The following is a 25,034-nucleotide window of genomic DNA, read 5'->3' as shown; positions in this document are numbered from 1 at the left end:
GTGATGTCTTTATGAACTTGAAGGGGTAGAGAGACCAACAGAAGGAAAGGAGAGGCAGAGTCAAGTCTAGACACTGGTGGTGTAGATGGAAAGATGTAGAATGAGATGAGGAGCTAGACCTGGACTGGGTGCAGATGAGATGTAATTGAGGTAATTGGGGGTGGAGGAGGGTTGAACTGGTCACTCTGAAACAACAGACTGATTTCAAAGAAGAGAGAACAGATTTTAAAAAATGACAACAGCTGGATAATTGTATCGAGAGAGGTCATGGCAGAACACCATTGGTTTAAATCTTAAGCAGACATCCATAACCAGCTGATGACCAGAGCAGGAAAACTGAGATATGTGATAACAAATGAAAGGATAAATGGAAAGGAAACCATCTTCCTGCTAGAATTTCTGTTAAGCTACATTTTCACCCAGGCTGCAAGTCCTGAGACAAGGTAGATTTTCCAGTCCTAGACTTGACCATGGGCTATTTTTGGAGTCCTGGTCAGATTTGTTTCTGATAATATTCTGGGGTTGTATTTCACCTTCACAGACCAGTATTTATTCAGCAGATGGCTGAAATTAATCTTAACACCTAGTGTAGCTTGGTAGATGCTGAAATTTGAAGGCTGTTACCAATACTGATATTCAGGGAATCTGATTTATACAAGCTGATAGTGTGTTCTTTCAAATTCTCAAAATGTAAGCAAACAAGTCTTGGTGTGGATCCTTTCATTCTTTTTCAGCTGTTTTTGCTATAAAGTAGTTTTTGGAGTTGGACAGCTCTTTCTCCTGATCTGTTACAAAGAGAAAATGACCTTTTTTTCACCAATTTAAGATTGATAATAGAAAAAATAAGACACCAAATTTACCAGTTAAAACTAAGTGAACTGAAACATGTTGATGCTGTTTTTCCAGGGATTGGCAACTCACTGAAGAGAGCTCAGCAACCCACTTTACGGTCCTGATCCACCTGAGCAATATTTCAGCTATATCCTACACAGAAAAATCAGCTTAATCCCAAAGCTCTTTATCTACTTGATAGGAGTCCTATGTTGATTTTTGTTCAACATTTAGGGGTATTAAATTGATCAACTACTCATATCTTAGTATCCAAGGTCATGTATTCAGTCTGTGTATGGGGGGTAAGCTAAACACAGATATCAAAAATCCACAGCAGATAGCTCAGAACAGAAAGCGCCCGTTTCATATTTAAAGAGGAGTCAGTGACCCAGCAGGTTGTGAATGCACCGCTGAAAGGAGGACCATTTCATACAATGTCCTACAACCATGCTAATATGATTTGTGGTCATGTCTCTGACCCCTGTACCACCATCTATATTACATTACCTGTGTGACCGAGCGCCCCGTGGGATACATTATGAGCCGCTGCAGCTTGATGTTCTCCCCCCAGTGAATCACCATCCACCAGTGTCACATCCACCCACCGCCCTCACTAAAGGCAGTCATAGTATTCAGGGCAAAAGACAAATCAGAATAATTTATTATTCATTTGTATGCTCATGCTAGAGACAAGGATATACATGGCTGCTGTTGACAGTGACTGTTGGGCTTCAGAGATTTTGGGGATGGATGTTCAGTTAAAAAGGCACAAACATGAGAAGCTGAAACATTTCATTGTTCATTTTAACAACCGTGTATGATTTACAAGCTTTGTGCAATTCAAGGTCTCGATTAGGGCTGTTGAAAGTTTATTTCTTAAATCACGATTAATGTCAGAATGTTTTTTGTCATTAATACAAATTAATATAGCTATTTCTGTCTCTTTTAGCTTTAGTAACATTTAAAATTTCACTATTTGCATTTATATCTTTTTTGTCTTTATGGGATTTTGTAGGATGTTAAAACTTAATCCTAATCCTGTTGTATCTTTTTCTTTTTTAAGATTTATTTTGGTCTTTTTGTGGACAGTGGATAGAGTCAGAAACGGGGATGAGAGAGCAGCGAAAGACACGCGGAAAAGGTTGGATTCAGCAGCCCGTGTACATGGGCCGCACCATAAACCACTAGGCCATCTGCATCCGACTTCCTGTTGTAGCTAAAAAAAAAAAGAAAAAAAAAAAGGTATAAAATTTAATTCATCTTGTACTGTAATCCGAAAGTGACATAAAGATCTTAGATCATAAAGATAGATTATTACATATAATATTTCAAACTTTTTTTTGCTTTATTCATGATGATAACAGCTCATGAAAATCAAAAATGCAGCATCTCAAAGTATTAAAATAATATTACAGAATGATCATAAAGGGATTTTTAATACTGAAATATAAACCTTCTGAATAACATGGGCAACTTTTCACTCAATACTCAGCCTGGGCTCTTTTTGCAGAAATGACTGCATCAGTGCAGCATGACTTAGAGGGTGTGCATGTGTCAGAGGCCGCACAAATCTCTGCAAATCAAGCTGCTGATTGGCAGAAAGCATAAGCTGGTGACAGAGATCAGTAGGCAGTAAACTGTGATGTTTTGTGTAAGGGTTGAACTCAGGTGCGGAGACGGAAGCAGTTTTAACAGTTTTATTGTGAGGATAAGTGCACCAGGGAAGGGGATTCCAAGAATCCAGGAGGGAGTGAGGGAGTGCTGGAGCTGGCTGTGGTGAATTGAGCAGGAGGCACTGGAAAAAAGGAGGAGAGGCACGTTAGCGACAATGTACACAAAATGCAAACACTAGAGATCACTGGAATCATCAAAAGCACAAAGAACTTCTCTGAAGGATCACGAGAAGGAGCCCGGAGACGACGTTTACCGTGAGGTAATGTAGACAAGACTCAGGCGCTGTAGAGAGCTGCAGCCAGTCTTAAATAGCAGGTGTGATTAGAGGATTCGCTGCAGGTGTGCCTCTCCACAGCACCAGGGGGGCAGGGTGAACGCCTCAGGAGAAACAGAGTCAAGTTAGCAGCCAGCAACCAGCTCCGGAAACCGGAAGTACCACAAAGTAAAATATTCAATACAAAATAAACACCACATAAACTGTGTTACTCCAGCTGAAAACTGCCATGTTTTTAATAACTACATCTTAATCTGTCCACCGTAGTCGGTACAGATTATGTTTGATAGCTCCGCATAAAGTCTTGCAGTTTCCAATTTCCATGGCTGATTTTACATGGCAATGACAAAAACATGTCAAGTCTATCATGATCATCACAGATTAAATAAAGTTGTTTCCTTGAGCACTTCCTAAAGTGAATTTTTCCAACATGATATAAAAGTTGGGAGCTGTACTTTGTTAATTTTTCACATTAGAAATAAAACACAGGTTTAACAGGTGTTAATATTGAATTAGATTGAGTAAAACACACCCCCAAGTAAAAAAGTACTTAGTGCTTAAAGTAACATCAGTCTTACTCTCTATGGAGCCAATCAACCTGTGGCACTGCTCCAGTGCTATGGATGTCCAGGTGCTTTGATAGCGACCTTAGATTTATCTCCATAGTCCAGGAGTGTCAAACTCAAGGCCCGGGGGCCAAATCTGGCCCATGGAGCGATTATATCCGGCTCGCAAGATCATATCATATTTGTACTATAACTGGCCCACCAGTATGAGGTCTGCAGATTTCCTCCAGTATGATAATGTAAACTTAACCTTGAATATTTAAACTGTAATTGTTGAAACATAAACATTTGAAAAAGTAAAGAGTGAGAAGGATTTCATAAAAAGTCAAGAATGCGGGAAAATAAATTATTTTATGTTTTTATGTCATATTTTCAGTTTTGCATCTCAAGATTACAGCTCAAACTTATGATTTTGACATTTCATTTCATACTTTGACCTTTTCAACTCATAATTTGGACTTAATATGTCCTATTTTTACTTTTTAGATTCCCAATTTTAAATTTTAAGTCATATTTTGACCTTTTCAACTCCTTACTTTGGCTTTTTAATCCCATATTTTGATTTTTAAACTCATGATTTCAATTTTTCCCATATTTTGACATTTTAAATGAATACATTTTACTTTTATATCATATTATGACCTTAAAAACTCCCAATTTTAAATTTAAGTCATCATTTTAAATTGTAGCTAATACTTTGACATTTTCTAACTCCTAAATTTGGCTTTTTAATCCCATATTTTGACCTATCAGTCCTACAATTTAAAATTTAGGTCATATTTTGACTTTTAAACTCATGATTTCAAATTTGATCTCATATTTTGACCTTTTAAACTCATGATTTCAACTTCCTTCTTACTATTTGCTCTTTAAAAACATTGTTTTTCTATTTTTAATATCATGTTCTGATCTTTTGAACTGATAAGTTAGAATTTTTATCTTAGATTTGAGCCTTTAGATTCATCATTTTTAATTTTTTGAGTTTCCATATGATTTATCATCAGTGCTGTTTTTTCATATTTTATAACTGGTGAAAATGAGGTTGACAGTTATAGTTAAATGTTGACCATTTTAGGCCCTCATGTTAGACCTAAATCCAGAATCTGGCCCCTGCTGTGATTGAGTTTGACACCCCTGCCATAGTCAGAAAAGCAGTTCCTGGTAGTTTTGCCACTGTGGACATGTGCCAAGTCCTGCTAGAAAACAAAATCCATATCTCCATAAGGCTCATGGGCAGGCAGAAGCATGAAGGCCTCTAAAATCTCCTGGTAGGAAGCTGCGTTGACTCAAGACTTGATAAAGTAGGCCCAAAGCCATTAGATTATATAGCAACTGATTGTTTCTTCAGTGATTCAGAGTCAGAAAAATCCAGTTGTGTATTTCTTTTGAACATCAAAGTCTAAGATTCTGGAGTCACAGAATCAAAGTTGCTTGAAATCCTGTGTGACTTTTCCACAGTCAGGAAGGGATTTGGGATGATATTTCAACTGCTGGTTATGATCCCTGTTTTTATCAAGACCAGAATCAAAGCACTGCTGTTGAGTTTTGTGAGACAGGAAACACTCCAGTAACTCCTGTGCAGCCAGCTGTCCTTTGCAGAAGCAAATCCTAAGGCCCCAAGGCCTTTTACCTCCATCTGCTATGTTAAGAAGTAGATAAATGGATAGAGATGATAGTGAAGGTTGGGAGGGGAGATGGAACATGGAGTTTAGAGGGGTTTCAAGGTTAAATGGTCCATGTCAGGAGCAGAACTTAGAGTGTGGATTACTGTCCTAATGTGTGCACTGTGCTCGGTCAATCACTGAGTCTTGTGTAAGACACACTCACACCATTTACACTGTCACAGACCTGCTGATCAAACCGACAGAGGCTGAGGAGTACACAAGAGCACTCAGCCGGCTTAGTGTAACAGGAGAATCAATGAGCAGGGAAGGAGAGAGGGAAGAGGGAAGAAAGACAAATACATCAGGAGGAAAAGGAGGGATAAAGATGAAACGTTAAAAAGGAAATCCACTGACATATTGAAATGAAGGATAAAAAATGGAGAAATTGTATTGTGATTGAAGTAAAACAAGAGATCAGAATTTACAGCTGGATGAAAGGAAGGTAGCAGCAGTGTCTCACCGTGACTTTAACGTCATTACACAAGTGTGACATTGGTTGTAATAATGCTAATTAAAGCTTTTATGCTTCTGTTGTTAAAACTGGCATCTCACCAGGATGTCCTCCTTTCATCTATTTTATAATTTCAACGCTGATTTCACAGAACTAAAAAAAAACCCTGAGAACTTCCTTTGTGTTAGAACAGAGTTACTCCACAAAAAGTGCAAACTGGATCCATTAAATTATATCCATACAAGAAGTTGTGGAATAGGCTGCAATGGCAAATTACTTTTATATGATTTCTGATTACAGGCATTCTTCATGGTTGAAGGGAGTGAATCTCCACATTATTAGCAAAAGGACTGATGGTTGAACTTGCAAGGTGGAGAATTTCTTATCAAAAGCATGCTCCGCCCTGCAGAGCCAGGAAGAATCACAGTTTGAAAGGTAATATTTTCTCTGACTGAGTGTGTTCAACACTTGATGGAAGTAAAGTTGCTGTGAAACGACTGAAAACTTTTTTTCATTGTAAACAAATGAAAAGTTCTCTCTTTTCCTCTCCTTAATGACTTTGAACAAACTCGGCTATTTAACTTACATGAATACACCAAACCTTGAGACGGTAATTCAATACAAGAAGTACAGTTAACCTATGAGGTGTTTTTTCCACAGATATAAGATTTATAAGGTCCTTACACAACAATATGTGAATAAAAGCATTAAGATGAGGTCACCACCACAGATTCATGGTAAGAAAAGTACTTACAAAACTTATAAACATTTGTACTTACAAAACATTTTACAAACTAAAAAAAGGTGCAGATAAAAGGTTTGCCTTGGAAGTTAAAGCAAGTTTCTAACCCAGCAGTGTTAAAAAGTGGAGTCACTTCCCATTCTTGCTTGATATAAACCTTAAGTTGCTGATCAGTGTGTGGTCCCACTGCCAATTTTTGCTTCATAATGCACCATACATTTTCACTGGAAGACTCCATGCAGGCCAGTCTAGTACCCAGGAAAATCTGAGGGGTAATTTTTCCCGAGTTAGACATATTTTACTCACAAACATTAAGATTTACACTTTTTTTAGTGTATTAATCACCAGCCACAACCATAGTTGGAGTATAAACAGATGAAATTCTGGAGTAAAGCTTTAACCACACCAATTCAAGTTTTAATTCAGCCGCCATCAGTCGTGGGTAGTCACGGCTGCAGCTAATCCTAGACAATCAAGATCTCCTCACCTGGGGTTGAACTGTCAGACACCAGAGTACTACAGCATATTATCAGGTAACCTGGCTCCTCTTTGACCTTTAAATCTTGTAATTTTTCAGTGTTTTTTGTTTTTGCCTTATCTCTCTCCTCTTTGTCCTCTTTTTTTCTGCAGTGTCTGCAGTGACAAATACTTTATTCCCATCAACAACATTAGCTATTAGTCTCTTTCATTCAGACCTATTGCCACAAGTGTAGAAAATAAAGCACCTTACCATGCAGGCTCCATTTACAAACAGTTGTGATCCTAAATAGGTCATTCTGAAGAGCTCATTGATTTCAAGTGTGGTACTGTGATGGATGACCCTTTTGCAATATGATGGTCCGTGAAATTTTATCCCTGCTGGATATTCTATAGTCAACTGTAAGTGATATTATTAGAAAGGGGAAGCATTTAGGAACGACAGAAACTCAGCCATATGGTGACGACCAGGTAAAATCACATAGCAGTGTCAATGACTGCTGAGGCTCATGGTGTGTAAAAGTCGCCAATGCTCTGCTGATTCCATAGCTGAAGAGTTCTGAACTTCCACTGGAGCTTAATGAATGGTTTTCCATGGCCAAAGAGGCTGCATGCAAGCCTCACATCATCAAGTCCAATGCCAAGCATCAAAAGGAGTGGTGTAAAGCACACCAACACTGGGCTGTGGAGCTGTGGAAACGTGTTCAGTGGAGTGACAACTCACGTTTCTCTGTTTGGCGGTCAGATGGGCGATTCTGGGTTTGGTGGATGCCAGGAGAACATTACCTGCCTGACTGCATTGTGCAAACTGTGAAGTTTGGTGTTCGAGGGATGGCATGGGGCATTTCATACAGAGCCCTGACCTCAACCACATCAAGAAAGTTTGGGATGAACTGGAACGGAGATTGTAAGCCAGGCCTTCTCATTCAACATCGATGCCTGATCTCATAAATGCTCTACAGAATGAATGGGAAAAAATTCCCACAGAAACACAAAATTTTGTGGAAAGCCTTCTGATACATTTTTTTGGCTGTACCAAAAGATCCATACTGATGTGTTGTAACTAGGAGCATCATCTGGATTGGGATAATAGTTGACTTTGAGGAAAACATTTCCTAAGAGCATTGTTGTTATACATTTTGTTTTAAGAACTGAAAAAGATTGAAGCAGTATGAGCTAAAACAATTGAATTCAATTGTTCATTCTTATATAATGCAGCCTGTATGACACTAAGATGCTAAGATGAGTACGATCTTGATTTTTTTAACCTCATCTTTTAAAAAATCATCAGTAACTTGCACAAAAGTACATTTCTTAGCCCTTTATCCCATAACTTAAAGCAAACAGAAAGCTCCTCAGCATAAAGCCATTTTTTCTCTTTCCATTGTTAAGCTGTCTTGAGAATGTTTTGCACAGAATACATGATATCATATTTTCCCAGAATCCCATCTGGTCATGTGCTGCTTCCGTACATGTCAGTGGAGATGGCTGGTCAGGACTGGCAGCATCCTGGTAGCCAGAGCTGGCTGTCAGGATGTCAGAAAGAGGAAAATGTAGAGAAAGAAGGGGAGCGAGCAGTCAGCCAGGTGGTGCCGCCTGTCCACAGGCCTGCTGCTGCTGGATGCTGGAGAAAGGGAGGGCTTGTGTCTGGGCTCATTTTATCCTGCCAGCCTAAATTGGTGTTTGCAGAGCAGAAATGTCAGCACGTGTTTTGTTTGCACACATCATGCCTCGGCAGCAGGTCATCTCCTTGTTTCTTTACATGTAACACACCAGTGCATTGTTGATGCTCTGTTTGGCTGCTGAGGCCAGCTCCTTTTAATGTTGCACTCATGTTTGTGTTCATAAATCTGTCCCTTTCCTCCCCCTGTCCTCCTCTGGGTTCAGCTTGTCTCGATCTTAGCGGAGAGCAGACCTTTAGCAGACAAACTGTACCCATGTGTACAATGCAGGGCTTTATAAGCAGCTAGTCACATTAACCAGTCATCATTAAGTAAGGTTATTCCTCTGCTTATTTGTGGATTGCTGCTGAAAAGTCTGGCCTGCAGGTCATCTAATATCGGTTTCCTTCCTTGTTTTTCAGAAGCAGTATTGTTTGATTTATTTCTATCTCATTGTGAGTGATTCTCTTATAATCTGGGTGACTTCAGGCCACAAAAGCTCTTTGTGCACGCATGCTTTTGTTGCAGTGTTAAAAGACATAACAACCTCAGACAGCAGCCTCTGTGGAACAGGGTTTAATCTCGCCTAAGGTTTCATCTGCAAGTTTGCTGTCTGTAGGCTGGGAAATAAATGATATTTAGATACAGCACACACTGTTCTCTTTCTTCTCATCTTTTTTTCTGGTGGGAAAAAATGATCTAGCTGTTTAAACACAATTCAATTTCTCTCAAAAGTAAATATCAAAAGTAAAAAAGATGAGTTCGAACACAGCAGATGCACAAAGATATTTTGAACATTTTTGTTGCAACAACTTGGACATCAGAAGTTGATGACATTTTTACAGTGTGTTGTAAATTTCCTCATGTATTTCTGATTGTGAGTAGAAATGATGCCCTTCTGGGGAGTAAGCCTCACTATTTTGATGTTTTTAAACCCATTAAGGCAGGGGTGTCAAACTCAAGGCCCTTGGGCCAAATCCAGCCCGTGGTACAGTTACACCAGGCCCACCAGATCATATCATATTTTTATCATAACTAGTCTACTGGTTTGAGGGCAGATTTCCTCTAGTTTAAAAATGTAAACTTCACCATGATGATTTTAAATATCTTGTTAAGTCATAAAAATGTTTTAAAAAGTTAAAATGATTAAATAAAAAGTCAGGAATGTAGTAAAATAATGTATGTTTTCATGTCATTTTCTTAATTTTGCATCTGTTATGACACAAAGTTATGGTTTTAACTTTTTATTTCATATGTTGACCTTTTCAATTCACTATTTTGACATTTTATCTTTTTTTTTTTTTTTTTACGTTTAAGACCCCAATTTTAACATTTTAATTGATATTTTGGCCTTTTAAACTCATGATAATGGGTTTTTTCTCACATTTTGACTTTTTAAGCTCCTTACTTTGACTTTTATCTCAAAAATTGACTTTTTAGATCCCCAATATTAACATTTTAAATATTTTGACCTTTTAAACTCATTATTATGTTTTTTTTCTCACATTTTGACCTTCTTATCTCCTTACTTTGACCTTTATCTCATAATTTGACCTTTAGATCCTCAATTTTAAATTTTAAGTAATAATTTGACCTTTAAAACTCATTATTATGTTTTTTCTCACATTTTGACCTTTTTATCTCCTTACTTTGACCTTTATCTCATAATTTGACCTTTAGATCCTCAATTTTAAATTTTAAGTAATAATTTGACCTTTAAAACTCATTATTTTGTTTTTTTCCTCACATTTTGACCTTTATATCCTTTTTTTCCTTAACGCTTTGACGATTTAAACTGATTTTGATTATATCTAATATTTTGACTGTCAAGAAAAATGATTTCAACTTTCCATCTCATTTATTTCCCTTTCAAAAACATTATTTTGACTTTAAATGCCATGTTTTGAACCTTTTGAGCTAATAAGTTTGAATTTTTTCCCAGATTTTGGGCCTTTACACTTATCATTTTCACCTTTTTTTAATCTCAAAATCATTTATCATCAGTTTATCAGGTTTTTCACCCCCATAATTCATTGCTGGTGAAAACAGTTTATTGTTAAATGTGGACCCAAGTTCAGAATTTGGCCCCTGCTGTGATTTAGCCTGACATCCCTGCATTAAGGGTTACAGGAATCAAACTTTCTCCTACCTAGAGAGGAAGAGAGCTCTTCTATTGTGTTAGATGGAGTCTGTTCAGACTCAGCATGTAGGTGCAGAGGTTTGTTAGACTGTCTCCTGTGTTTCAGGGATGACAAGGTGAAAGGGCTTCAGGCAGAAAGACTCAGGGTTAGAGGTGTAAAGCATCAAAGCAGTGAAGAGTTTATATGCATGTTGGTGTGTGGGTGTAGAGCGAGACACGGCAAACAGAGGTGTGTTAAAAGCATCATTGTGTCTAAACACAGCCTGATGAGCTGAAGCTTTCGGGGAATTTTCCAAGAGAGAGACTTTGTTTCAGTCTCACATTAGCTTTGTCTTTCAGATCTTTTTACAGCAGGAGTTAAAAGCTTTTCTGACCTGCTGTCGATAGTTTTGAGGCTGTGATTAAGTGATGCTAGAAAAGAGAGTGATTTGAAGTTAAATGATGTGTAGAACAGCAGCAGACCTTCAACCTTATAAATGTATTCAGGATTAAATGAGAGTGATTCAATGTGTCTAGATCTACAAATGAACAAGTGGCCATGCTTCAATCAAAGTATCATCAAACTTAATTACCAGTTTAATAATTTCCTGCACTGTGGTTGGGAATAATGGTCAAAAAGCAAAAAATGCACTCAGAGAGAATAAGGGAGAGACATGCTGGGCGTATGACTACCCTGTTTTGCATGAACTAATGCTGAGCTTCATTAGGTGGAAACAGAAGATGCTGAAGATGCCTCATGTGAGGCAGGACTGTCATTTTCTTGAACTATATAGTTTTTTGTTAAATACTTTACTTACAGATTTTGAAATAAGTACAAGATCTACTCCTGTTACAGTGGTTCAGTCTTGAGACTGGCACACAGTGTAGCATCTTCAATGCATTAATCATGGTCTACTGCAGGCTAACATCCATCTCTTTTCCTGCGGCTCTGTTCAGATTGAGTCAGTGTCCTCCATCTGCAGGAGATGGAGGAGAGAATCCAGCATTTTGATACATCCCTGTGAGACGGAGAGAAAACCTTTCAGGTTCATCCTGAACAGCCTGGGACCACAAAGACACAAACTAAATGGGGGAGAGAGATGGAGAGTCTGAGTCCAGCTCTCATCAGAAAACACAAACATTCAGATCTTCACCAGCAGAGTTACAAATGCAGATAGCCACAGGAAATGAGGATGGTTAATGTTCTGAATCACTAAACTCTGTCGCTGAGCCCATCTCACCCTCAAGTGGAACGCTTTATCACAGGCCAGTCGTCACATTGAGATTACTCAGCTCATTTTTTCTGCTATTTTAGCTTCCTGATTAATTCAGGGTCTGAGTCAGCATCAAGGATAGTCCCTCAGAATAATAATTTACAAAGTATCGGACTGGTCGATGAGGTTAGCACAGCAGGACATGAACCCTTTGTGTCCTCTTGATTTGTGTGAGAGCTGTTCAATGTTTGCAGGTCACTGGTGTTCAGTCTTAGCAGGTTGTCTTTTTCTAAATAGTTTGTGGTAGCTGACCCCTCTTTTCAACATGGCACTCACAGTTTAAATGTTTTCCCTCCTGTCAAGTTGTTGACCAGCTGATTTTCCCACCTGACTGAGGAACTGGAAGCAGGGCACATTGGAAAAAAAGTTAGTACTGCCTATTTCAAACCTCATATCAAACTGAAATAAGAAACAGGAATTTCTAGTTACATCTAGTGATGACATATTTTAAATCTTTCACCTGTGGTTTCAACCCTCCTCCACCCATCCACCTCCATTCATCTCATCAGCATCTAGTACAGATACTCAGAAGCCCACTTTCTATCCCTCAATTGAGACCTCCAAGTCATCTCATCAGTGTCTGGGTGGAGCTCCTCACAAGTTGCTCCTCATTTCATCCTACATCCTTTCATCACTACCAGCAGTGTCTAGACTCTATGGGGGGGTACAACTACATGAAGACACAACCTCTTCCAAAGTCAGCCTGTCATTTCAATGTGAATGGTGCAACCCTCCTCCACCCCAGCCACCTCCATTCAGTTCATCATCATTGAATCCAGATCATCATAGGTAATCTGCTTATCTCATCCTGCATACTTTAGTCTCCTCCTCCAAGCCACCTCATTGGTTCCTGGTCCAGCTTCTCAACAGTCTCCTCCTCTTCTGACCCTGCCTCCCTCATCAACACCACCACCAGGGTCACCAGTACCCCTTCCAGTGCATGAAGTCTTTACGATGGAGTCTAATAATGTAGACATTGCGTATTTTTCTGTCATTAAAATTTATATTAAAAAATGTTGTTAAACTTGTGTTAGGTCTCTCCTGTTTCAAATCTTTGTTTAACATCTCAAACTTTGCAAAGAAAGTAAAAATCTGACAGATCAGAACGATTTTTAAAAAAATTACTTCTCACCCCTGTAGCTGTGTTGTTGTCTGGACAGATTTATGTGGAGCACCTGAAAAATGTTCTGTTTAAATGTATTTATAGCCTGTTAAACACAGAAATCATGGAGAGACAGCAGGTGGAAGAAAGGGTTGACAACAGTATCAGCTTGTCAGTTTATTTAGTCTACACAGTCTTTCTGTTCTGTTTTTAAATCTTCTGTTCACAACTGTAACCTCAGTGTAAGTTATACCTGTAATGAACTTTTATCTCTAAAAACATATTTACAATATTTTCTTCTGTTATAAAACATTTATACAGAGCTTCATTCAGGTTTTTATATATACTTCCTGTATTTACAGAATAAAAACCCAACTCACTTTGTGGGGTGTGATAAAACACTATATAGGAAAAAAAGAAAATATGGGGGAAAGTGATATATTGAATAAAGCATGAATCAACAGAAAAGTCATACAACGGATGGTTATTGTGCTTTTTCGCTTTAGAAACTGTTTATCTCTCTATACAACCTCTTTGTCCCAAGAGCAGAGTGTAGACACCACATGAAGGAATAACAAACTACAAGATAATTTCAAAATCAGACATGATTGACAAAGAAAATTATTTTTTCTTTCCATTTAAACCCCACCAGTCCAATATTTATGGACACAGTCAGACAAGTCAAAAGAACTGTGTGATACAGAGCTAAAACATCTTTTGAAAAACTCAAATTCACTCAGTGGAATTCCACTTCCTAACAAAGTGAAGAGAAGAGATTTTTTATTTCAAATAAAAAGGGGGAAAACAACATATCCTTTACTTGAGGTTTAATGAAAAGTGTTAAAACATAGAAAAGAAACTCTGCTCTCTAGGCATTTGACTCCGAAACCTTCACTTGTTGGACAAAACATTCAAAAATGACAGACATTTTACCCTGCATGGCTTTCAAAGAGGTTTAAAACAAACAAATGAAATAAGAAGTTAATCAAGACAGTCCCTGTGCCTGTTGGGTGGAGGATGAACTACAACCATGACACATACAGTACAGACACTAGGCATCTTTATGTGACATGGCTGAGTAGCTGAGCATGAGTACATTCTGCACAGGGATCTTTGAAGGCTGGGACAGGAGAAGGGCTGGAAGATGCTGGCATCAAGTCCAACCTTGACCCAAAGCAGCTGTCAAACACGTCCTTATATCAGAGCTCAGCGAGATTTTGGCACTGAACCCAGTCTGATTGAGTCCCAGCCACTCTCAGCTGCTCTGGATGTACTTCTTGATGACCACACAGCCGTGTCTGAAGAGCGGACAGGGCAGGGACTGCAGGAGCGTCCATGTGTTGGTGTTGGGGTCAAAGGTCTCCATGTTGCCCAGAGCGGGACCCTCGCTGCTCACGATGCCTCCTGTGGCGTAGATCTTCCCGTCTAGGATCACAGCGCTGCATGAGAAGACAGAACATTATTTATTTCAGTAAGCTCCTTTAAAATACCCACAGGACTTCATTTAGATCCTGGGGCCTGTGGTGGAGACATACAGAGCTGCAAAGGTCCCAAATTCATGGAGAATGTTCCTGCAGCTAAAATCTCCTCAAAAGCAGAAACTGCTGTAAACACACCTGAGTGGACATGATAAGCAGTAGTTATCAATGAATATTTAGTTAGTTTGATCACATTCAGCCATACTCTCAGCAGGCTTCTTTGTTAAGGAAAAACAGCAGGCTTACTGGTTTATCTCTCCTCTTCAGGGCTGGAGAGATAACTGATGAAGAGTAAATATCTATACAAATGTTCTTTTTGACATGAGGAAAAGAAACAAGAGTTTGCATGTGAAGAGGATTGAAACTTTGGTTGCAAGCTGGTTTTGGCTTCACACTCCTGTTGGGGTTTGGAACAATCTGCATTTACATACATTTGCATGCAGAACTATTGCAAAAATTTTGCATCACCATTGTGGCTGAAAAAGGTTATTGCATAAAGCCGAAATCTACTCAGAGAGAGCTCAGCAGGTCAAGGCCTGGAGCTGCTCTTCTTGATAAACCGAGGGGCCTGCAGAGAGCGTGACTCAGTGAGGAGAGAATATCAGCTCTCCTGCATGATGACCCTGCTGGACTTCATCCTCTCATAGTGCTGTTTCTGAGGGTTTGTGTGAGTTCTCTTCATGCATGCTCTGGTGTAAAACTTAAATGTAGCAGAACAGCTGTCTGGTGTGTGGCTGCAGCTTATCAATAGCTCTGACAACATGATTTATGAGTCACATTCCACATTTTTAATCACCTTCTGCAATATCTTCCCAAATGTACCTGCTTCTTTCCTTCCTTCCTTGTGTTGCGTCTGTATGCTGCGTTCTGAGCTGCTCAGCAGATAAGCCAGAAAACAATTAAAAAACTAAGATAAAATAAGAAGGAATGCCAGCAAAGACAAGTCAAGGTGGTACTGAAACGGAAGAAGAAATGGAGGAAAGAAAGAAATCCCTGAACTTTATGATGGAGCAGATAAGCAAAAACCGCAAAAACATCTCAGCCTGTCACATGCTTTAACGGACTCTTAAGCAAAGCTGAACATCATTGTTCGCTTTGCAAACATAAAAAGCTAAATTGAACTGTTAAGACAAGCGAGGAAGCTGTCTGGCACGGGAGTCTACCTGAATGAACACTTAACTAAAAAGAATTCTGACATTGCAAGACATGCATGCATCCTTAAGAAGCAGAACAAAATACAATATCCACACCTGGATCCATGCAGACAATGACACACACACGTACTATTTCCTGAAAAAGTGGCATCGGGGACTTTTGAGCTGTGTGTTAAACATTGTGTGTACATTCGATCAAGATTTGTATGGGAGTGCTTCATTTGTTTGCTGTATGGCTGCTACTGTGAGAGAGGATGAGGATTATTCCTTCCCATTTAAAGACGTGAACTGTGATGACGTCAGAAAGGCTGGATCACCGGACTTTGTGAATAATCATTCACACATCCTGAATCTGCAAACTGCTGACTTTTCAGAACACAAACTTATGAAATGGAGAATGATACTGAACCTGAGAATAAACCTGAATAATAAATAAAACTTAACTGCACCTGTGAGTATTGCACCGATAATCAATTTAAACAACAAGATGGTTGAACTGTCTGACAAGAGAAATGATAAAAAAGCTGATCTTTGTGAGCAGTGATTTTAATGTAGATTTGTTAAAGGAACATAAAATAAATAGACATTTCGTAGATACAATGTATAGTATTTGCCTTCTTCCTACAATCTTAAGAACAAACAGAATAACGTGACTGTGCAACACTAATAAATAATATTTTTACCAGTGAAATAGGAAACAGAGTTGGTGTGGTGTGAACACATATGTGTCTGAGATTTTGGACAGACAAAGGGTCATAACTATTTATTTAGTTATGTTTATCTTATTGATTATATAAATCTGAAGGGAGCTGAGTAAAAGATGAAAAAACTAAAAGCAAGCAATAAAAAGTGCAGTGGTCTTGAAAGCAGCAGACTCATTATTCTGCAGACTGCACACCTTAGTGGTTTGAGCTGAGTGGATTGTTAGGGTGTGATCCCATTGTGGTAAAAATGAAGAATATTACTAGACTTTGTTTTTTACAAAAAAAAAAAAAAATTAAAAAAAATACACCCCTTCACTCTGCAAAAGAAAAAAAAAACACAAATGACTCTCACAATAAGTATGAAGCCTAACAAAGAGAAGATGGAAATACTCACAAAAACTTTATCAAATTAAGCAGAGTTTCTCATTTCCCAAATTAGACCCACAGATTTGAAAAGATTTTTTTTCACTAAGTGAGAAGTTTGGCAATTTCAGTGCAGTTTGCAAGAAACACTGTCAGTACTTGTCTCTTCATTTTGTCCCCATCACTATGATTACAAATCTGATGACATGCTGGGCTGGAGAGCACTCTTAAGTATTGATTGAAAACACTAACTGATTAGAAAATGTTTACAAAGGTAGTAGATCAAGAGAAGTAAGGTCATCCAATCAGGCCTCTTATTTTGATTAATGGAGTTTCCCTTTATTGTTAATTAGAAGGACTGCTGGTTTCAAGCACTTCATGATTGGCTTCACCATTTTAACCATGATGGTTTTCACACAGTCTGTGAGGTAGACAAACTTCATGTTGCTCTGCTCTGTTAATAATGTCTCACCTGCAGAACTGTCGAGAGTGATTCATGTTGGGACCAGCCTTGATGTTTCCTTTGTCTGGGTCATAGATGGTGGTGGCTCGAGCATAAGCTCCTCCCAGGATGAATATTAAACCATTCAGACTCACTGCAGGAGCGTATTTGTTATCTAAAGATGTAGAGAGAAAGATGGAGAAATGGATATAGATGAGAGGGAGAGAAAGGAGAGACATAGTTAAGGAAAGCACGGATGTCTTTAGATAGTAGATAGGTAGTTGTTTATTGTCATTGCATTGTAAAAACTAGGCCTGTTGATATTAACGCGTTAACGCTCGTGATTAATCAAGAAAGCTTAACGGGTTAAAAAAATAATAACCCAGTTTAATCATATGACTAAGTTTGACCACAATTTCCTCTCGTAGTCCTCCTGCACACGATGTTTACATCTCTGGGATAAAAAGGTTAAAGGTGGGTCAAACGCAGCCAGCAGTAATGAGTGAGGCAACAGACCCAGGTCAGCTTCACGGCAAATTTTATTTAAAAAGCTGCCTAATGGATGGTCTGGATGACACAAAAGTTGTGTGTACATACTGGGGTGATGAACTGTCTTTACACCGGAGCACAATGAGTCTGAAGTACCACCTCCTGGCAAAATGCATCTTTTCTAATGTTAGCAAAGACGCTAACAACAACACCGGATAAAGCTATGATAGCTAATGTTGCTAATGCTAGCAAAGACGTTAACAAGAATACAGGATCAAGGCATGATGGCTAATGTTCTAATGTTAGCAAAGATGCTAACAACAACACAGGATCAAACAATGACAGCTAATGTTGCTAATGTTAGCACAGATGCTTACAACAACACAGGATCAAGCCATGATAGCTAATGTTGCTAATGTTAGCAAAGATGCTAACAACAACACGGGATAAAGCTATGATAGCTAATGTTGCTAATGCTGGCAAAGACGCAAACAAGAACACAGGATCAAGCCATGATAACTAATGTTCTAATGTTAGCAAAGATGCTAACAACAACACTTGATCAAGGCATGATGGCTAATGTTGCTAATGTTAGCAAAGACACAACACGGGGTCAAGCCATAATGCCAAGCTACACCAGCGCATTCCAGCAGACCCAGATTTGTCCCCAAAACGACAACATCTAAGCTTACTAATGCACAGGGTTGCCAACTTTGGGTTCCTGGCTGGAGTGAGATTTTGTTCTTATACATGCGCGCACTCAATGATGGCGACATATTTGGACTCATTTCACCATTAGGGTTTAAAAAGTATGTGTCTCACACAGGCCCTAACACACACACACACACACACACACACACACACATATAATAGCAACAACTATTGAAGGATATGAGTGTGATAAACAACAATTTACTGTGCTTCGCTATTTGCCAGCAAACATTGAATAAAATAGATATGGACCGCAGAGGCCATGCTCACAATGCCATAAATTTAATTGGGGAAAAAAACTTGTTAGGTCAGCCACTTATGAAATCTTAGATGGTGTTGTGAGCTTAGTTCACCTGCGATGGTCTCATTTCTGAAGACTGTACCTGAGTTTTATCATCTTTATCTTCCCTCTCTTCTGACGATGTCCCATTCCTGCTGCCTCCGTCTGCTAGTGCCAGTCCCTCGTCTCTTTCCCTCTCTCTCACCTTCTTAAAGTATTTCAGTATGCTCATCTGCGGTAACACAGTTGGTAAGTCTTTCTTCAAAACATACATTGTGGCTACATTATCAATTGCACAGAAAAACTTACTACTACTGGAGCAAAAGAGGACGTTTGGTCACATTAACGTAAGCTAGCTAGTGGTTAACTGTTAGCCTGTTCAGCTAATATCCTTTGTACCTTACAGAGCATTTATTCCAGCAGTACTCAACCTTAATCTACCCAGGAGCCACATTGTCTTAAAAATACTACTGCAAGAGCCCCAATCCAAAACCGGGCATTTGATGATCAATCTATCCATAGTTGAAATAAAACAGTAAATTGGTGGATTATTGTGTTGTTCAGTGGGATGAAATACAGAAAAATGTCTGTACAGAAGAAAAGATATTTCACTGATAATAAGCATGTTTGTATTTATATAAGCTCCACCTGGACTAAAGTCTTTTAAAATATCAGAATGTACTGACTTAGAGCTCTAAGGAGCTTTTCAAAGAGCTGATGAATCATGGGAGTCTGTTTGGGTATTTATATTCCATATTTTCCATATTTATATCCACATTTACTGTAGTTCTGTGGCTCTGTTAACTTAAAGTTATGCTTTCTAATTTTTTTCCTCTCATTATTATCACTTTTATCTAAAGGGGGAGGGTCCCCATAGTGGTCTTTGCCCTGGGCCTCCAAATGGCTAAAACCAGCCCTGCCTCACACCTGCAGCTCCCCCTCACAGATCCTTCTGTCCTGCCAGTTTGGTGCTTTCATTTTTCTGTTTCTGCCCTTTTGACAGTATTCATCATTAGTACGTTTAAGATCAAATAAACCATCCACGTTTGAAAAAAGTTTTACTCAGTTTTACATTATTTTAAGATGTGATCCGTGCGTGTTTGGCTCGTTGGTGATGATGCGCATCGCAAAAGTCATCATCAAATACGAGCATGGAAGAGCTTCAGCAGGAAGTGACTGAAGGAATGTGTTAAAACGAGGACATTAGAAGCTTCACCTTGAACACGAGACAGGACACCACACCTCTATTAACTTACGGAAGACATGCGCCACCAGCGGACTTCCTCTGCGCTCTTTTACACATGGTCCGCCGTCCCGGGCTCACCCGGCGGTAATAAAACACAAGTTTTCTGTGGACTTAGATTTATTGATATGACTTATTGCAATGAGTCTTTACTGCTGACAGTTTTCATATTTATAGAGGATTTCAGGAGGATTTTCTTAAAGGAAGCCTTAAAAGAGCTGCAACTGGTCACTAAAGAGCCACATGCGGCGCGAGAGCTGCGGGTTGAGTATCACTGATTTATTCAAAACAAAAATTATATAGTTTGTTACGCCCTGGGTTCCGTTGTATAATTAAACCATGACATAAGACGCAGACTAATTGTTTACTGTTGTACAATTGCTGCTGCGATCTGCCGCTGTTTTGAAGTGGCTGGACGTCAACTCCCGCCCCACTGTGCTGTGATTGGCTAGTTATTCACAGGCCTAGGGCCGTTACCTTGAGCAGCCGTCCAATCAACACGGGGATAAACATTGCACACCAATCAGAGAGTAATCTGAGAGCGCCAAAGCGTTTGATTCTGGCGTGAGAATAGTTTGATTGGCGTGTGAGCGTGAGACAGGAGGTGAAAGCGTGTGTCACACGCCAGAAGCGTGAGAGTTGGCAACCCTGCTAATGCGATCGCCAAAGACTGCAGACCATCTACACCACTGACGACAAGGGGCGTACATGGGTGGTGCCTTAGACCACTAGACTATCTGTGCGCCCCCAGTTTTTATTTTTAATAAACTTGAAAAAATCTGATTTTAGTTTGTCAGGATGAATGTAGATTAATGAGAATAAAATAAATTTCAAACAACTGTAGTATCAGGCTGCAAAATGACAAAACTGAAAAAAATGAAGGGAGTCTGAACACTTAGAGTTGCCTAAATCCCAATAATTCATGTCTGCATTTTGAACTGTGACACATCCATAGATTAACAAAGAAAAAACAAGATGCATATGTTTTGGACATTGAACATGTGACATATTGCAAACTGCATACTTTACAATTCAGTCTGATACAGTTTACAGCGCATAAGAAGGACAGTTATTGAAGCAATTCCATTACAGATGATTGAACACATAATGAACATTTTGATTGGAAACCTGCAGCTTGTGAGCAGCAGCTCTGCTGTGAGGAGAGCAATGGATTTATGGTCCACCACTTTACAAACAGTATGGATGATGCACAAACACTCAACCACCATCCTCTGTTTTTCCTGATGGATGGAAATCCTTCATTTGTAGAAAAAAGAGAAGCAGTATCTGACACCTTAATAATGGTGATGTGGAGCCACATTTTTCCTTATATGATGATTTGTGCTGGTTAACTACACACTCTAATTATGGATAAAAATCAAAGTAAACAAACAGCAAAGGATCCTCACACTCACAAACAAAACACCTTAGTCAACAAGTCTGGGGCCGGGCTAAGGCTAAAGGTCAGACAGCAAATGAAGTCACACCTTAGACACCACATACAGATAACTCCATTATACCCCCACTGTATACTGTATGGACTGCTCTGTCAGCATCTCAGAAAGACAGAGGATGAGGTCCTGAGTGTCCTCTGCTGCTTCCTGTGTCCCTGAACAGAGAATGAAGGAGCAGCAGGAAGGTTGTAGATGGTGATGTACATTGATTACATTTGATGGAGAACATGTGGAGGAGCATGACCTATCAGGTATCCATGGAAACACTCCATCATCGCTGCCACTCTCATTCCCCCCCCCCCCCCCATAATGGTTCTCTCATGCCGTGCATGTTTGGCCTGTGCAGCTTAAGGTCCATGGATGGATTTTAAAGCCATTCATCTTTTTAATTAGCTTCTTTCTAAAAGTGAATAGCTTGTTGTTATGGCTGGGTCAAATGCTGAACATAACAATGGAAACCACAAAAAGGAATAAAATCATAGTATTTCTTTTTATTAAAGAATCAAACAGAAAATAAGTGAAAAAAACCTGTTAGCACAAAAATAAGGTGCAGCTACTGCAAGGTGGGCATAGAGAGGGAGCAGGTCCTGCCTAAATAGACTCTGGGTAATTGACCACGGGTGTAAACAAATCAGTAGAAGTCAACAGAGGAAGTACCAAAATAAAACAGGAAACAACACTCATGTAACGGTTGTACATGTGCTCACTTTTCTTGCATCAGTTTTTTTTTTCTTGTTGGGTTTGGGAATGTGCTTTAATGGTTGAAGAAACAAGATGTAATCTGCTGACATCACCAGTTAAGCAACCTTGGTATCAGTTGTTCAGTCTGCTCTTTTTTCCTGAAAAAAAAAAATTAACTTAAAGAACAACAAAATACCCATCTCCTCCATAAGCAGAGGTCAGACTAGGTGTTTTTTTTTGGTCTGTTACAGCAATCATCACATGACTATAGAGCCATAAATTCATGACATGGATTGACTGAAAGATAAGACAGACTACAAAGCAGTAAATGATCAGTCACTGTGACCAATGTAATTACATTGTAAGGCTGAGGGGTTATAAAACAGCCAAAGAGAGGACTGTAAACAAACATTATTGTATTTACTGTACTACACAGGGTATATACAGAAAATATGGCATTGAATTTAATACTTAAATACTTTTTTATCAACCTGTCAATATATTTTTAACCCCCATCGCATTTTCAATTTCTAATCCATTACATTAGTGAAATGGTTTCATTTTTTGTGCTGACTGTAGGATAAAAATGTAACAACTAAAAATAAATGGTTGGTAGTATTTCTTCTGGTCGTTTACCATTACAGGTAAAATTGCTTGAATGTGCTCCTTTCATTGTCCTCATAGACTTAACCCTTAGGCTGTTTTACTAATAGTTATACATTAAAATCATAAAGCACTTGTCATAAAAAACAAAATACACTGTACTGTGCAGTATTTATGAGGCTTCATAAATAGTTCACTGCCTGCTAAGAGGGGTTCATTTACGCTTCCATGTTTTAGTACATACACTACTGAGCAGAATTACACACCAAAGACAAAGGAAGATAAAGATGAGCAAAACTGCACAATCTCTCAGCAGACTTGTCGAAGGGACTATTTTTGGCACAAGTTTGATTATTTTTCACTCTGTGGGAGAAAGGAATTCATCCCTGATAAGTTTTTGTGAAACCAATTTGCAGTTCATGCAGGAGATCCTCCACACTGAGACGTGCGGTCACAGGAAACACAGCTGAATTTGTGTCAGTGGGTGAGATAGTGTTAGATTATGAGCGACATGTGAAGGCAGAGGCAGTAATAGTAGAGAGAGATGAAGAGGGGGATTAGAGAGAGAGAGAGAGAGGGCTGATCTAGAAGCGCTCCTGCTGGCTCACTAAAACCAGCCCAGTTTCACTGGAAGCTCTAAACCCGTCCATTATCTGATGGCTGGTTGACTGTCAGAGGCAGACTCATCTACATGCTGATGGATGTCTGTTGATGCAAGTCTTTCAGACACAGCATGAAGGAACTCACATGTGGAGTAACCCCATTACATAATCCATGCCTGATTGTGTGCCTGGGTGTCTCAGGGGGTTGCAGAGTTGACATGAGGTAAAAGGATGATGTGTCTGTCTCAGTGTGTTTTTTCCCATTCCTCCTCCACCAGCTGCTCTGCCAGCTCATTCAGCAAACAACAGTGTTGCATAATCATAATTTAGCTCTCAGTCTCCATTAGAATAAACAACAGAGAGAAACTTTTTTGGGCTACAGAGCTGAGAGAAGTGCCTCCATGCTGACACTATAATGACACCATAGCATCTTTCTGTCAGGAAACGTTTGAGTACAGACACAATTATGACCCAGTGCTTCTCTCTGATGCCAGTTGCTCTGAGAGCCGCCTGCAGCAACAGTATGCCACAGTTTAAAAACTCCATTCCCTTAATTTGTAAAGCATTTTGACAGATCTTTGCCCTTAGAATCCACTATTTGTCAGAGTGTTAAATGGGGTCATCCTGCTTCAAATGCAGAAACTTTAATTGTGTTGAAAATGTACTAGAATGCCTTAGTCTTGCCTCCAGATAACATTTCTGCACAGAAAAACGGGTGTCAGTGTTTCGTAGAACAGGGAGTTGTTCAGTGTTTTTTCTATCCTGCTACCTCAGATGGCAGTTTGATTAAAGTGTTTCTTTTGTTGATGCATCCTTCACTGGTCCCTGGTGGCACCAAATGGAAAGTAGGTGCACAGTTGTGAAGTGGAAAACTTTGGATTTTGACCAATAACTTTTCTAAACATCATTTAGACAAACATGTCAAAAGTATGTTCATTGTAAGGTGAACAAAGGAAAAATCTCAGAAGGACTAGAGTAAGACAAGTTAAAATGTTTCAATCGTAGAAATGCATGAATTGCAGTGAAGAGCATTTCCCGTATATGAAGTGTAACTTGGACATAACATGAGACGTTCAGCAGATAAAGTCAACAAATGACATGCTTTGTGTTCAAGTGGAGAGTTATGAGCATTGTTGCTAGCCAAATGATCAACAATAACAGGTTTAGTCAGGTCAGGTATGGGAGTATACGCTGGTTCGTCACCTTGGTCCTGTACTTCTCTGGCCTCCTGACGACCATACTCCAGGCTTGCATCAGGCCCATACCCCGATCTCTCCAGGTATCCTCCCAGCTGACCCCTCCGTGATGCACATGGTCACCCCTGGCATCTTGACCAGCCCACCAGATCCTCAGCATCCAGTATGTGGTGGCCAGGGAAAACCCGCCAGCTTCCATTCCCACATGCAGCAGCTGACCCTTCCCATCCCCACTCTCCTGAGCACTTTAACATTAGACACATGGATTTGCCAATAATCCCCAAAGATACTCCGAAGGGAAGCTGTCACAAAGGAATCTGGGTGGTGCCTCCAGCCAACAGTCAGCGTCCAGGCCTCAAAAGAGTAGAGTAAGACCACTAGGACCAAGGACCGAAAGACCCAGACTTTTGACCGACTGCTCAGATATCCAGTGCACCACACTGTCTTGCTCAGTGAACAGTCGCCCCATATGCAAGTCCAAGTCTGCGGTTGATCTCAGTCTCACAGTCAGCGGATTGATGGATTGCGCTACCAAGATAGGTGAACTGCTCTATAACTTCTACACTCTCACCATTCACAGACACAGATTCGATGGTAGCATCCAAGGCATCCCAAAATGCCTGGATGTTTTTTTTGGCCCAGGAGATGTGCATTCCCGACACTTCAGCCTCCTCACTCAGCAAGGACCACAGCACAATCAGCAAAGTCCAGATCAGTGATGTGGACATCGCAAAATGACACTCAACAGTTTGCTGCCTCTGTTACTGACCCCATTATCCAGTCTTTACAGATACTGCAG

At 39.5% G+C, this 25,034-nt stretch overlaps 1 protein-coding gene across 3 annotated transcripts in view; it reads right to left on the bottom strand.

Annotated features, from left to right (window-relative positions):
• Window positions 1-13,012: 13,012 nt before the first annotated feature.
• Window positions 13,013-25,034, bottom strand: part of LOC121521940 (kelch-like protein 29) — a 172,152-nt gene continuing 160,130 nt past the window's right edge. For all 3 annotated transcript variants that reach the window (XM_041806153.1, XM_041806152.1, XM_041806154.1), the window contains exons 14-15: window positions 17,007-17,151; window positions 13,013-14,274 (exon numbers count right to left, since the gene is read on the bottom strand). In XM_041806153.1, coding sequence (XP_041662087.1) covers window positions 14,091-14,274; window positions 17,007-17,151 — 329 coding nt within the window. In that variant the 3' untranslated portion in view covers window positions 13,013-14,090. The remainder of the gene's footprint in view (window positions 14,275-17,006; window positions 17,152-25,034) is intronic.

This window comes from Cheilinus undulatus, linkage group 14 (genome assembly GCF_018320785.1).
Source record: "Cheilinus undulatus linkage group 14, ASM1832078v1, whole genome shotgun sequence".
NCBI classification, from domain to species: Eukaryota; Metazoa; Chordata; class Actinopteri; order Labriformes; family Labridae; genus Cheilinus; species Cheilinus undulatus.
This window is presented reverse-complemented; position numbering and strand designations above follow the sequence as displayed.